At 38.1% G+C, this 12,371-nt stretch overlaps 1 protein-coding gene across 5 annotated transcripts; it reads left to right on the top strand.

Moving 5' to 3' along the window:
- The first annotated feature begins 3,883 nt into the window (after positions 1-3,883).
- LOC111434931 (pre-mRNA-splicing factor CWC22 homolog) lies at positions 3,884-10,634 on the top strand. 5 transcript variants are annotated; one of them, XM_023072282.1, is made up of 9 exons: positions 3,884-4,210; positions 4,489-6,329; positions 6,441-6,630; positions 7,276-7,379; positions 7,948-8,050; positions 8,149-8,456; positions 8,927-9,232; positions 9,938-10,306; positions 10,457-10,634. In XM_023072282.1, exons 2-8 carry the CDS (start codon positions 4,818-4,820, stop codon positions 10,301-10,303), a joined length of 2,889 nt encoding a protein of 962 aa, XP_022928050.1. In that variant the 5' UTR covers positions 3,884-4,210; positions 4,489-4,817; the 3' UTR covers positions 10,304-10,306; positions 10,457-10,634. The 5 variants fall into 5 exon arrangements, with proteins under 5 accessions (XP_022928050.1, XP_022928025.1, XP_022928043.1 ...); XM_023072257.1 differs by lacking the exon at positions 10,457-10,634 and having other exon boundaries at positions 4,489-4,656; positions 4,759-6,329; positions 9,938-10,303; XM_023072275.1 differs by lacking the exon at positions 10,457-10,634 and having other exon boundaries at positions 9,938-10,423.
- The last annotated feature ends 1,737 nt before the right edge of the window (positions 10,635-12,371 follow it).

The following is a 12,371-nucleotide window of genomic DNA, read 5'->3' on the forward strand; positions in this document are numbered from 1 at the left end:
ACTGAGTTGAGGTCTGAGGGAGAAGATTTCTCGGCTCACCGCCATCACTTCACTCCTATTTATACTGCTTCTTCTCTCCCCCATCATTGCTCCCTTTTTCTTTTCTTTTTTCCCCCAAAAAATTCCCTAAATTAATTCTATAAATTCTTTTCCTTTTTCTTACCTAAATTTTCTTTTTTTCTTTTTTCTTTTTATTTTCTCTTATTTCAATTATTTTATTTCTTTTAAATTTTTCGGAGCTATTCAATTATTTTATTTCAATCTTCCTAGTTATGACTCGAACACATCATCAAGACTTATAGCTCAAACCAAAAATATCATTCACCTTCGTACCTTCTTTTATAAAAGCGACTATCCTAAATGATTAATTGCATGTGTATTTACTATTCTATACGCGGCTCACATATGTGAGTTTTAGACCCACCAGTCGGTTCGCACTCCTCCTGAGCCCCTTTCTTGGTCAGGCTAGCATTCTTTGGAGCTGTTGTTGTCGGACACTCGTTAAAAATAACGATTGTCGTAGCATTATGGTAAACATAATGATCATTTTAGATGTCTTTATTTCTCTCCACATCTAACAAAAATGTAATGAGAATAATTTTGATGGAAAGATAGATTAAAACTCTATAATTTTGGTGAAGGAACTGAATTGATTCGAGTTATGTAAAAAAAAAAGGTACAAAAATCCAAAGAAATTAGAAAACTTACGAAAATTTGAGAAATTTGCAAAAATCGATCTATGATAATCAAGAAAACTTACGAATGTGGCATACTTCGAGAATCGATCTATGATAACTAAGACACACTTTCACAAGGTATTGTTGGCACTTACAGGGGTTCAAAAAGTCTCAAGACCTTGGTCCTTTCGACTTTATTTTATTGGCAAATGAGGCACGTCTTAGCACATTGTATTATGTCGTCTCACATGTTTGGCCAAAAGTACCCTTGCAAGGTGTAAGTTCGTTGTCACTCGGGGTGTTTGGGCCATAGAGTATTTTACATTCATGAATAAGCTTCTTCCTTAGTTTTTTCTCTCTTAGGATGTACAATTTGTTTCCTCTTGTCAACAAAAGGTTTCCTTTGATCCAAAACTGTTTAGTCTTTCCGACTTTGGCTAGATGAATAACTTTGGCTAAAGGGTCTTTTTGTAGGTGTTCTCTTGTGATGTTGCAGACCGACCCATTGATCTTATTGGAATGAATGTGGGTTAGCATGCACAAGTCATATTCTTCCTTCCGACTTAGTACGTCGACAACTTGATTACTCTTTCCTACTTTATGTTCAAACCTGAAGTCCAATTCAACTAATGGTTTTTGTCAATGGGCTTGCTTTAACATCAATTTCGGTTACTAAAAAAAAGTGGCAGATGACACTATTGCTCGTCCTCACACGAACAGGAATCCCAGAAGATATTGCCTCCAGATTCTGAGACAATGGATGATAAGATAAGGAATCACTACAAGGAGAATAAGATTCGGATTACCTTGTTGATCGAATATCTCAAGGCAAGAACATTGTTTGAGATTCGAATCACTCCACAAGCAAGATCGATCATGTCTAGCTTGAATGATTCTTGTTGATCAAATATCTCAACGCAAGAACAAATGATTGAGATTCGAATCACTCCACAAGCAAGATTGATCATGTCAAGCTTGAATGATTCTACATGCAACCTAAACTACATAAAATTGCAAAGAAACTTAGCCCTTGGCTAAAGAAAAGCAGAAATGCTTCTTTTACTACATTTTCCAAGTCTGCTTACAAATACAACTTTATATAGTCTCAAAATGAAACTATTAAAGGCATTCCAAGAGTTGTAACCGTCATACTTAATTAACCATTATGTAATTGTAACCTAAAGTAAATAAAAGGTCTTAAAATACAATAACTCTAAGTTGTAATCCACCCAAAATTTATAACAATCAAACTTCATCCCTCTTTAATGTGGCATGAATTGCAACATTTTTTTGATAATTTTGACAACATTTTCTTCACATCTTCATTGAAGTATATTGTACGATTGCTGTCTCTTGGTTCATATCAATGGACGACAACTAGTATTTCTTTTTCGGAGATAATTTATAGGCAATGGGGTGGCCTTCCTAGATAAGGACAACCAGTCGGATGCATTCTTCTCTATTTTAAAAGGTCTAGAGACGTCTACCAAGTTGAGGACAAAGCCCCTCGTCATGGTTGTCTTAATATCTTTGAAGGCCTTTTGACATTCATCTAACCATGACTAAGGTTGGTCTTTCTTTGGTAGTTTTGTCAATGGGGCGGCTTGCCTTGAAAACTCTTCGACAAACCACATTTATTAGTGTGCAAATCCTAGGAAGGATCACTTCAGTCATTGAAGTAGAGATCTTCCACTCTTGGATAGCCTTTATCTTGTCACTATTCATGTTGATTTACCCGCATTTGATGACACGTACCAGAAAGTTGATACATTTTTGTACAAAGTCAATACACAGACGTAATGTTCTGTTTTTCTTTTTCTAAAAGAACACAGGGTCCCATATGGTGTTTTTGTGGGATGGATGAACCCTACATCAACAACTCGTAACGACTTCCTCAATTCGGCTAGCTCTAGTGGAGGCATCCAGTATGCATTATTTGCGAGGGTTTGACCCCGGGTAGGAATTCGATTTCATGATTAATGCCCCAGTGGGGTGGTAATGTCCTTGGCAAATTATCGGAATTATGTCAGCATTATTGTGTACAACATCTTGAACTTCCTTTAGGACAGGATAAATGGTGGTTACTTCTTCCACCAAAGGTATGACCATAAATGTGGTCTCTTCTCGAGCGAGTCCTCTCTTTAGTTACGGGGCAGAAATCATTCTTAAGTTGTCTGATTGTTTGATGTTTTTGGGGATTACGGTAGGATTGTAATCATTAATTACTATGCACTTCGACAATAACATTGAGATGACTTTACGTTCAAGAAGGAAGTTCATCCAAAGTACACGTCAAAGTCATCCATGCAAACCACGACTAGATCCGTTTTTTGACCAAAACCCCAATTTCAAAAGACTTCTCTTGGGTACCTTAATAATAGGTAGGACCTCCGAATGAACTAACAACTTTCATTTGTCCGACCCCAATTTCATAAGACTCTCTTTGGTACTTTCAAAAGACTCTCTTGGATACCTCAATAATAGGCCGACTTTTGAATTAACAACTTTCATTTTTACTTTTCTATTTAGAGTCTAGTGGGTGGGTCTTTTGGTTAGAGATGAAATTGTGGGTCGCACTGAAGTCTACCTAGGTGCTTCTGCTTAGATGCTTGTGCAGATTGCAAGTTTATTGTTGCATCAACAAACATTAGCCCCTTCTTGGTCACTTTCTTCTAATAGACCATCCTTTGGATTGCCAATAGAAATTTCAACGCTCCCATTCTAAGAGTGTCGTGGTCTTCCTCTTTTTCTGCCGCTAGTTCGTCTCCTAGTTCATTACTCTCTTGTACTAAGACTTAGATTACACTGAAGGATGCTCGGTGAAGGCAATATGAAAACATGTGAGAGCCTTTACACAACAATCATTGTAAAGACGTTGTCTGGTAGTTCCTTTGAGGGTAAGACCCTCGAGATGAACCGACATTGGTATTTTGGTAAGATCTATTTGTTTCCCTAGAGTCCGGAGGGGGAGGAGTCATTTTATAGGGGCAAGCGTGATGTCAAGATCTTAAACCTTTTATTTCTATAATTTTTTTTTGTTTCGTTATTCTCCCAACTGATGTGCTGTCTCACAATCGACTCATTTCAGTGTCAGACACTCTTCCTCCAACAACTCAACCCTCAAAGTATTCACTCTACTCTATTTTTTTTATTTATTTTTTTGTAATTTAAAAGAATAGAAAATTGAATTAAATTTTAGAAACCTTAGCAGTTGCCACCTCATTCTCTCACCGTCATCAACCTTTCGTTCGAGGATGCACGAGGGCGATGCAACCGGATCCGTGCTAGTCTAGTGTTTTGGCGGCTAATCCCTTCTTACAGCGGCGACATCTCAAGATCTGGTGAACCCAGGGACTCACGAATCAACGGCGACTCGTCTCCAACTTCAGCGGTGTATCGGAATCGTCTCTTTAAAGGCAGCTGTCCAATATTACCCACGAACTAGCGACGTAGTTCGCGACGGCCCTCTCTCTTCGGCGGCGTCGTAATCCTCTGTTCCAGCGGCATTTTTGGAGATCGAGTTATTCTTAGAGGTTTAATGAAGTTGATTGTTTTACTTTTATATGAGATCGGTTTATTCTAGGCGTTTCAAGTAGTATTTGGTTCGTCATTTTTGATTGAAAAATGTTATCATTTTCTCATTTCTTGAGTAAAGACTGGAGTTATTTTGGATTAATTGATCTTGTTGTCCGACCTGAGTTTAATTAAGCAAGGAAGTCTAGTAATGTTCCTTAAATTAAAATAAAATTTGGGGCCGTTCGAACGCATTTCCGATTTGTCAATTTACACATCTTAATTTCGGTGGTGCAAGGTGTTTACCGCTGTAGTTCTAGTTCTAGTTCTAGTTCAGTTTGTTTCGGCGTTAATCCTGGTGGTGGGATGTAGCTTCGCTATTCGATTTTGCTGTCCAATATATGAAGAAGGGCCGCAGTGGCTTTTTTTGATGCTTCGAAAGGGGGCGTGGGCCGTAGGCGAATAGGTCGTTTATAAGCTATTGTCTACTTCTCTTATGATATGCATCTTTCTAAAGAGCCTTCCTGCTTGTCATTACCAATTTTCTTCTGACAATTTTGGATGTTAGGTAGGTGCTCAATAAAAATTTGTGCTTTTGAGTAATAATCATTCTTCTGCAGCGCTGGTATGGACAGTAAGTACATCAGAGAGTCGTCAGATGAGGATGAAGTGAAAAAGAAAACAGATAGACACCGCCATAGTAGTAGAAAAAGTGATATCGGACAGCGTGGTTGTCATGAAGATGATAGTGATTCTAATGATGCCAGGGAAGAATATGGAAGTAGATGGCATGAGTCGAAAGATGCGTACAGTGATGAAGACCAGACTAAAGTAAGAATTAGTGAGAAAAATGATGGCCGCATACATGAACGGTGGCAAAGTGAAGATGGCAGAAAGAATGCATCTAGACAAAGTCCTGGTGAACGTTACGAGAGAATAGACAGAGACAGAAACAGGCATGATAGATACGAAAGGCGTCAAGGTGACAATAAGCGTAGAGAACCAGAGAGAGGAGACCAGAAAGAACCCCTTCAAAATATAGATAAGGATGAGCAGAGAATGGACAGAGATAAAAACAGGCACAATAGAAATAGAATGCATCATAATGAAAATCATCAGAGAGAACAAGAGAGAGTAGACCGGAAAGAATCATACCGAAGTTCTGATGACAATGAGCAGCGAGATGATAAAGACAAAGATAAAAAAAAGCACGATAGAGATGGAAGGCATCAAGGTAAAAATCTGCGAGAAGATAGAGGAGATAGGAACGAGTCATATCAAAGTTTTGGTGAAAATGAAGAGAGAATGGATAGAGACAAAAACAGACATGATAGAGACAGAAGGCATCGTGGTGAAAATCGGCATAATAGAGAACAAGAGAGAGGAGACCGAAAAAAGTCTTATACAAGTTCTGATGAAGACGAGCAGCAAGAAAGGAGGCATGACCATAGACGACGTGAATCTGAGAATGGAAATAAAAATATGGATCGCCATGATTCAAAAGATGAGCGTGTCAAGGCATTGCATAGAAAATCAGAACATGGCAGGAATTGGAGTGACAATGATAGGGAGAAGAAGCATTCAAAACATGATTACAAGTACAGAAATTCTCAAGATCTACGAGATAAGGAGGTGAATGAACAGAGAGAGGATCGTAGAAACATTGGGGAGAAAGAAAAGGCTGGCACGCGGACTCTTGACCATCCACAACCTCACAGACAAGAAAAACAGCCTGAGAACAATTTGAATTCCGATGCTTCAAATCTGGGTAAGAGTGGTGGGGTTTATATTCCACCATTTAAGTTGGCCAGAATGATGAAGGAGGTCCAAGATAAGAGCAGCGTTGAGTATCAACGTTTGACATGGGATGCACTCCGGAAAAGTATCAATGGACTTGTCAACAAGGTCAATGCTACTAACATAAAGAATATCATTCCAGAGTTATTTGCAGAGAACCTGATCAGGGGCAGGGGTTTATTCTGCCGTTCCTGTATGAAGTCACAAATGGCATCTCCAGGGTTCACCGATGTATTTGCTGCATTGGTTTCTGTTGTAAATACTAAGTTTCCAGAAGTGGGCGATCTTCTTTTGAGAAGAATTGTCTTGCAACTCAAAAGAGCATATAAACGGAATGATAAGGTAGGATTGCATGATATTTGTAGTTTATATTAGTTTTTCTCTCTGGCTTCTGCAACATCTTCCTTTTTAAAATCTCTGCTAATCCTCTTTGCGTTTGTTTATCTTTGACAGCCTCAACTACTAGCTGCTGTAAAATTTATAGCACATTTAGTTAATCAGCAGGTGGCTCATGAAATAATTGCATTAGAACTACTCACTGTCTTGCTGGAGAACCCTACGGATAACAGCGTGGAGGTGGCTGTTGGTTTTGTAACTGAGTGTGGATCAATACTACAGGATTTTTCTCCTAAAGGGCTTCATGGTCAGTGTTTAATCATGTTAATTCATTAGTTTACATTTTAGCTTCTTGACGTTGGTTGGAGAAAGAAAATATTATCTGGATAGAAGTTTTAGTAAAAATATTTCTAGTTTAAGGCTTATATTTGTAAAATATTTTCACTGTGGGCAGGGAAAATAGTCTATCGGGTGTTTTTATCTAGACCCAGAAAGGAGTATATGCACCTTGAAATGACTTTATTTTGAATCTCTGATATTCGTTGTGTGCAATCACCATGGTCACTGATTTTTATTTGCATGGATCTGCCATGAAATTATCATCGTCATCCATGCTCATTCTGTTTGGGTTTCTTGAAAAGCTTATACCTTCTACAAAAGATAACGAACTTTCATGTTACTTCCAATTTTTGCTTTAAGCCCGCTCTTGCTGGATATTAGTTTTTTAATATTTTCTACATTTCTTATTATCAGAAAAATAAAATTGTTATATTTTTTTTCTTTATAACTCAAGGATATTGTTGTTCACCCTATAGGATAGATTAGGTTCTAGTAAGGTCACTTCATTTATTTTATTAATTTTTTTGAAAATATAATTCCTCATGTCATCCACATTTATATTACACCAAGATTGTTTATTCACTTTTCTTTATTTCATACTCATTGATTGTAGGAATATTTGAGCGGTTTCGCGGAATTCTTCATGAAGGGGAAATAGACAAAAGGGTTCAGTTTCTGATTGAAGGCCTATTTGCAATAAGGAAAGCTAAGTTTGAGGTATAGTCACTTTTTGTTTTAGCTCTTCCCCTTGTTTAGTTTTCTTTTTTGTAAAATCTTGAGATGTAATGATTGTATTGACAGTTCACAAACTTTTGGAAGATTTAGGATATTCAGTTATTTTTGTTGTTATCATTAGTTTTTAGGGATGAATTAGAGGTAATTCTCACTATGAAATGAAGTTTTAAATAATTTATTGTTTTAGTAATGAATGCCTTTAATGCACCATTCCCCATGAAAGTTGGTTTCTATATTTAAAAGAAAATGTACAGCGGCTGGTTAGTTTCTTTGTCTTTTCTTTGGTTTAAAATGTGTGTGAAGTAAATTGTACTTAGAGGTCTTCTCCCTCTCCCCTCCCAATTTTAGAATCTAGTTGTTTCTTTCATGTTATACCATCGTTGTGTGACTTTTGATTTCTGAATTGCACCTCTTGCAATGTACCCGAAATATCCTTCCTGGAAGTATTCCTAGTTGTCTGTTTCCAAGCATACATATCTCTACCTTCCTTGTACAGCCGCAACGATGTTTAACTTCTCTTTTTTGTTTTCTCCGTTTGGATTTGATTCAGGGCTATCCAGCTGTTCGTCCAGAATTGGACCTTGTGGAGCAAGAAGATCAGTTAACTCATGAAATTTCCCTGCAAGAAGAGATAGATCCTGAGATTGCTCTTGGTATCTCTTTTTACATGGTCTATTAATTAATCAAACTGGGTGTTCTCATGGTGTTTGTTTTATTTATTCATTTATATATTTTCCTGACCTGGTTTCAGATATCTTCAAATCTGATCCAAATTTCCTCGAAAACGAGAAGCGTTATGAGGATTTGAAGAAAAATATACTTGGTGAGGAATCTGAGGATGAAGAAGACCGATCTGATGCTGGATCGGATGATGAAGAGGATGAGGATGAGGAAAATGATTCTGAAGAAGAAGATGAGGAGCAGATGCAAATAAATGATGAAACAGAGACTAATCTTGTGAACCTCAGAAGGACAATTTATCTGACAATTATGTCCAGTGTGGACTTTGAGGAGGCTGGGCATAAGCTTTTAAAAATTAAACTCGAGCCTGGTCAAGAAGTAAGTTCTATAAGCTTTTCCTGTTACTAACATTTTTTGCATACAATTTCATAGGCTTTCCGCACTCTTTCTGAAAGTCAAATTGGTTTCCTGTTTATTTTGGTAAAAAACCAAGCTTTTATTGAAAAAGACGAACTATATATCTGGTAAACAAAAAACAAGTCCAACAAAAAAGACATCCCAAAATAGCTACAGAAAGAGATTCCAATCCAACAAAATTGAGCCAAGGAGGTAGCTAGAAACGGACTCCCACAAGGAGGTAGTAACCACCTCCCAAACGTGATGGCTTCATATTTCTAAATATCCTATTGTTCCTCTGAATCCAATCCTTCCCCAAAATAGCTAGAAGTTTTATAGTAATGACTTGTAATCTTGATGTTTGTTTGTGATCATTCTATGTTGTGTTGTTGATGTATTATACAAATGGTACAAATGTGGGTGAGTTCATCTGTTTGCTATGATATTTGCAGATAGAGTTGTGCGTCATGTTGTTGGAATGTTGCAGTCAGGAAAGAACTTACCTTCGATATTATGGTCTGTTGGGGCAGAGATTTTGTAAGATCAACAAAGTCCATCAGGAAAATTTTGAGAAATGCTTTGTCCAGCAGTACTCGATGATTCATAGGCTTGAAACTAATAAGCTCAGAAATGTGGCTAAATTTTTTGCCCACCTACTCGGCACTGATGCTCTTCCATGGCATGTCTTGTCTTACATTCGATTGACTGAAGAAGACACCACATCTTCATCTAGGATTTTTATTAAGATCCTTTTCCAGGTATTTCCACTCTATCTTAAATGTTATCTATATGATTATGTTTTCATTAACCGTTAATGTTGCTATTATTTAGGATAGGGAATTCTGCCGTTGAACGTATTCTTTGTCAAATAGCAAAGCTTTTTATTTTTCTCTTGTCATGGTTGATGGTACGTCCATAGAATTGTTTGGTAATGAATGAAACAGCATCCTTTCCATTGTGTCTACTTGGTTACTATCATGCCGAACCCTCTGCACGAGTCCTTTTTATATAACTCATCCCATATTTGTGGAATTGATATTCTGTATGTAACACAACTTTGTATCAAGTCATTACTGATGTAATTCTCGACGAGATGGTGTAAAAGAATGCATTCTTCTTATCCCCCTAAAAAAAAGGCATCTTGAGTCAACAATTGCGGGATGAAAAATTGAAGATCAACCTTTGGAATGCTAATAAATATCTTATTTACTAAGATATGTTCGGATCGACTTGCATTCTTGTTAATGAATGTTTCTGTAACTAGTCCAAATGAGAATACAAGTGATGCATGCATGATCTTGTGCTAATTATCATTCATTTCTCATTAATAACCGTACAAATGCTCTACTTCTTTTCTCAAAATATGATGGTAGCGACCGTGTAGAAGTTAGCAGTAGGTGCTGGAACTGAGAAGAATGCTTTGGAAGATGTTAATTTTTGTATCTTGGTGTTATGTGATACAGGAACTTTCAGAGCATTTGGGCATTCGACTATTGAACGAACGTCTCAATGACCCGACAATGCAGGATTCGTTTGAATCTATTTTCCCCAGGGATAACCCAAAGAACACAAGATTTTCCATTAACTTCTTCACGTCTATTGGGCTTGGTGGTCTGACTGAGAATTTGCGGGAGTATTTGAAGAATATGCCACGGCTAATCATGCAACAACAAAAACCAGTGTCGGACTCCGATGAGGAATCTGGAAGTTCTGATTCGTCGGGGTCAGATTCAAGTACTAAACAGTCGGAATCAGATTCGTCAAGCTCGGAGGAAAGCGAAGGCGAAGATAGGAGGCGTGGAAAAAAGAGGAGGAAAACAGGAAGGTGATAGGTTTGTATATTTTCTCGATTTGCTCTTGGTGGATGTTTATTATCCATATAATAGGCAAATGTACTAACCTTTTATTTAATTGTTTTTTATGATGAAAGTTTACCCCTCGAAGGACTATTATAGTGGTTTCGGTTTCTCCGAAATTGATTGATTAATGAAGGAGGCGCTTAAACTGAACGCAATGGTAAGGTCGCCATTGTTGGGACTGAACAGTAACACTTTTGTTTACTATCTTTTTTGAAAAGTATCGTATCGGGGAGGTGGTGTTCACGATCTGTTGAATAAAGTAGAGATGCCCCAACCCAATATTGGGCAATCTTTTATATCATTATTGCAGTGAATGAGAATCTGAGAATGGGCATGGTGTGGTGATTCAAAAAATGATCACGATAAGGAATTGCGTTGAAAATTCCTTCAATTCAGGGGTTGTAGAAATTCAAATTTTACAAGTAAACATGCCTATTAATTTCACTCAGCTCGATCAAAATTGCCCTAGCTCTAGGTTTTCTCATGCTATCCATCCCTTGAAGCATGGAATTCATAATCTAAACATATATGCAAGCTTGATGAGATAACGTTCATAAATCACTCTAAGCACACGTCATAGTATTCTATCCTCTTTTCTAGTCGTGGTAATCATTAAAATTAGCATGCATCTCAAATTTTATCTTAGAGGTATTTTAGTAATTTTTCACATCATACTTAGCATTCTCATCCAATGCCCTAGAATCATAATCGGGCTGGCATACTACTATGTCATAGTGATCCCCACAAGTTTTATTTGAGAAAGTTCGATTGACTACTTATTGGGGAGAATTTTATCTCTTGAGCTAGTTTTTCTGCTTGTCAACCGCTTTAAATCTCTTAAAATTTCTCCAGTTGGATCTAATTCAAGTGAAATTATGGTCAATATCAAAACTGAGGCAACCAGAGTCAAACAGCCCACCTTGTAGGTCTTCACATGTTGCTGGAGCTCACCCATGTGTGTAGCCTCGCACGATATGTTGGTGCGTGCTGATTTGTCACTCGGAGTCTCACAACGTGTCTTCGAGATTGGAGGCGCGTGAGTTTTCTTTGATTTTCTTGGTGATGACACATGGTGTATCACAGTCGTACTTTTTCAACCGTGCAGTGTCGTGATCTTGACACGCTCACAACCAATCTTAAGGAGAACTCAAGCCCCATATTCATTTTTTGCCCGACTTTGTGGCTTCATTGGACCTTAGGTGAGATTTGTTCGCCAACCGAACATCGCTCGTGTGGAATCGAAACTTGTTCGTTCACACACGCTACCTGCACAGACATATTCAATTATCTGCGACACAACTGACTTGCCTCTACATTAGGCCAAATCATTCGGCTCGACCTTGCCTCTACTCAGGGCCAAGGTCTCTCAATGCAACATCGCATTCTATTGTCTCATCTTGGTTTTCAATTCACATGACCCATATGTCTTGATGTCATCCCAAGTCACGAGGTGTCGTCGGCCGTCGTAGCTCACTCAATTATGCCATCGAGAATGGCCCACATGTCGTTCATATTGTCGAGACATTCATCCATCCATCTGGGTTCTATCGAGGTATTGACCCTCTAGTGCCCATGCCATGTCATTTACAGATACTGTACCGGATAGCGGGTGCAAAATCTAACCTCCAACACTCGAGCTAGGGCACAATACTGGCACACTCGTGTCATCTAGTATTGTCCTTAAAAGACCAGTTTCAAAGAAAGTCGCTCAAAACACTCGTCTCGCAACACTCACTCTCGTTGTGATACACGCATGTGCCATAGGGTAGTTTGCTTAGGCCACAGAGCCCAGGGGTGGTGGAGAGTTGACACCATGCTCTCCTATAATACACTTTGAGGAATTTTCAATACTCCTAGACGTCATTTTGGCGAATGATCATACGGTGTCGTGGAGCGTCTGCCCGATGTCCGATTGACTCCAAATTTGACGAGCATTCATTGTTCATATGAACAGACTTGACTCGAGAACCATATGCCCAAATTTCTTTCAGAACCCCAACTTTCCAACAAAATTATTTTCATTCTGTTTAATTAACTA

This window comes from Cucurbita moschata, unplaced genomic scaffold (assembly GCF_002738365.1).
Source record: "Cucurbita moschata cultivar Rifu unplaced genomic scaffold, Cmos_1.0 Cmo_Scf00003, whole genome shotgun sequence".
In the NCBI taxonomy this organism is placed as follows: Eukaryota; Viridiplantae; Streptophyta; class Magnoliopsida; order Cucurbitales; family Cucurbitaceae; genus Cucurbita; species Cucurbita moschata.

Coding starts and splice junctions, on each gene's coding strand:
- LOC111434931 (XM_023072282.1), top strand. CDS start 4,818: ATGGACAGTAAGTACATCAGAGAGTCGTCAGATGAGGATGAAGTGAAA. Junction 6,631..7,275: donor TTCTCCTAAAGGGCTTCATG/GTCAGTGTTTAA, acceptor CATTGATTGTAG/GAATATTTGAGCGGTTTCGC. Junction 8,457..8,926: donor AACTCGAGCCTGGTCAAGAA/GTAAGTTCTATA, acceptor TGATATTTGCAG/ATAGAGTTGTGCGTCATGTT.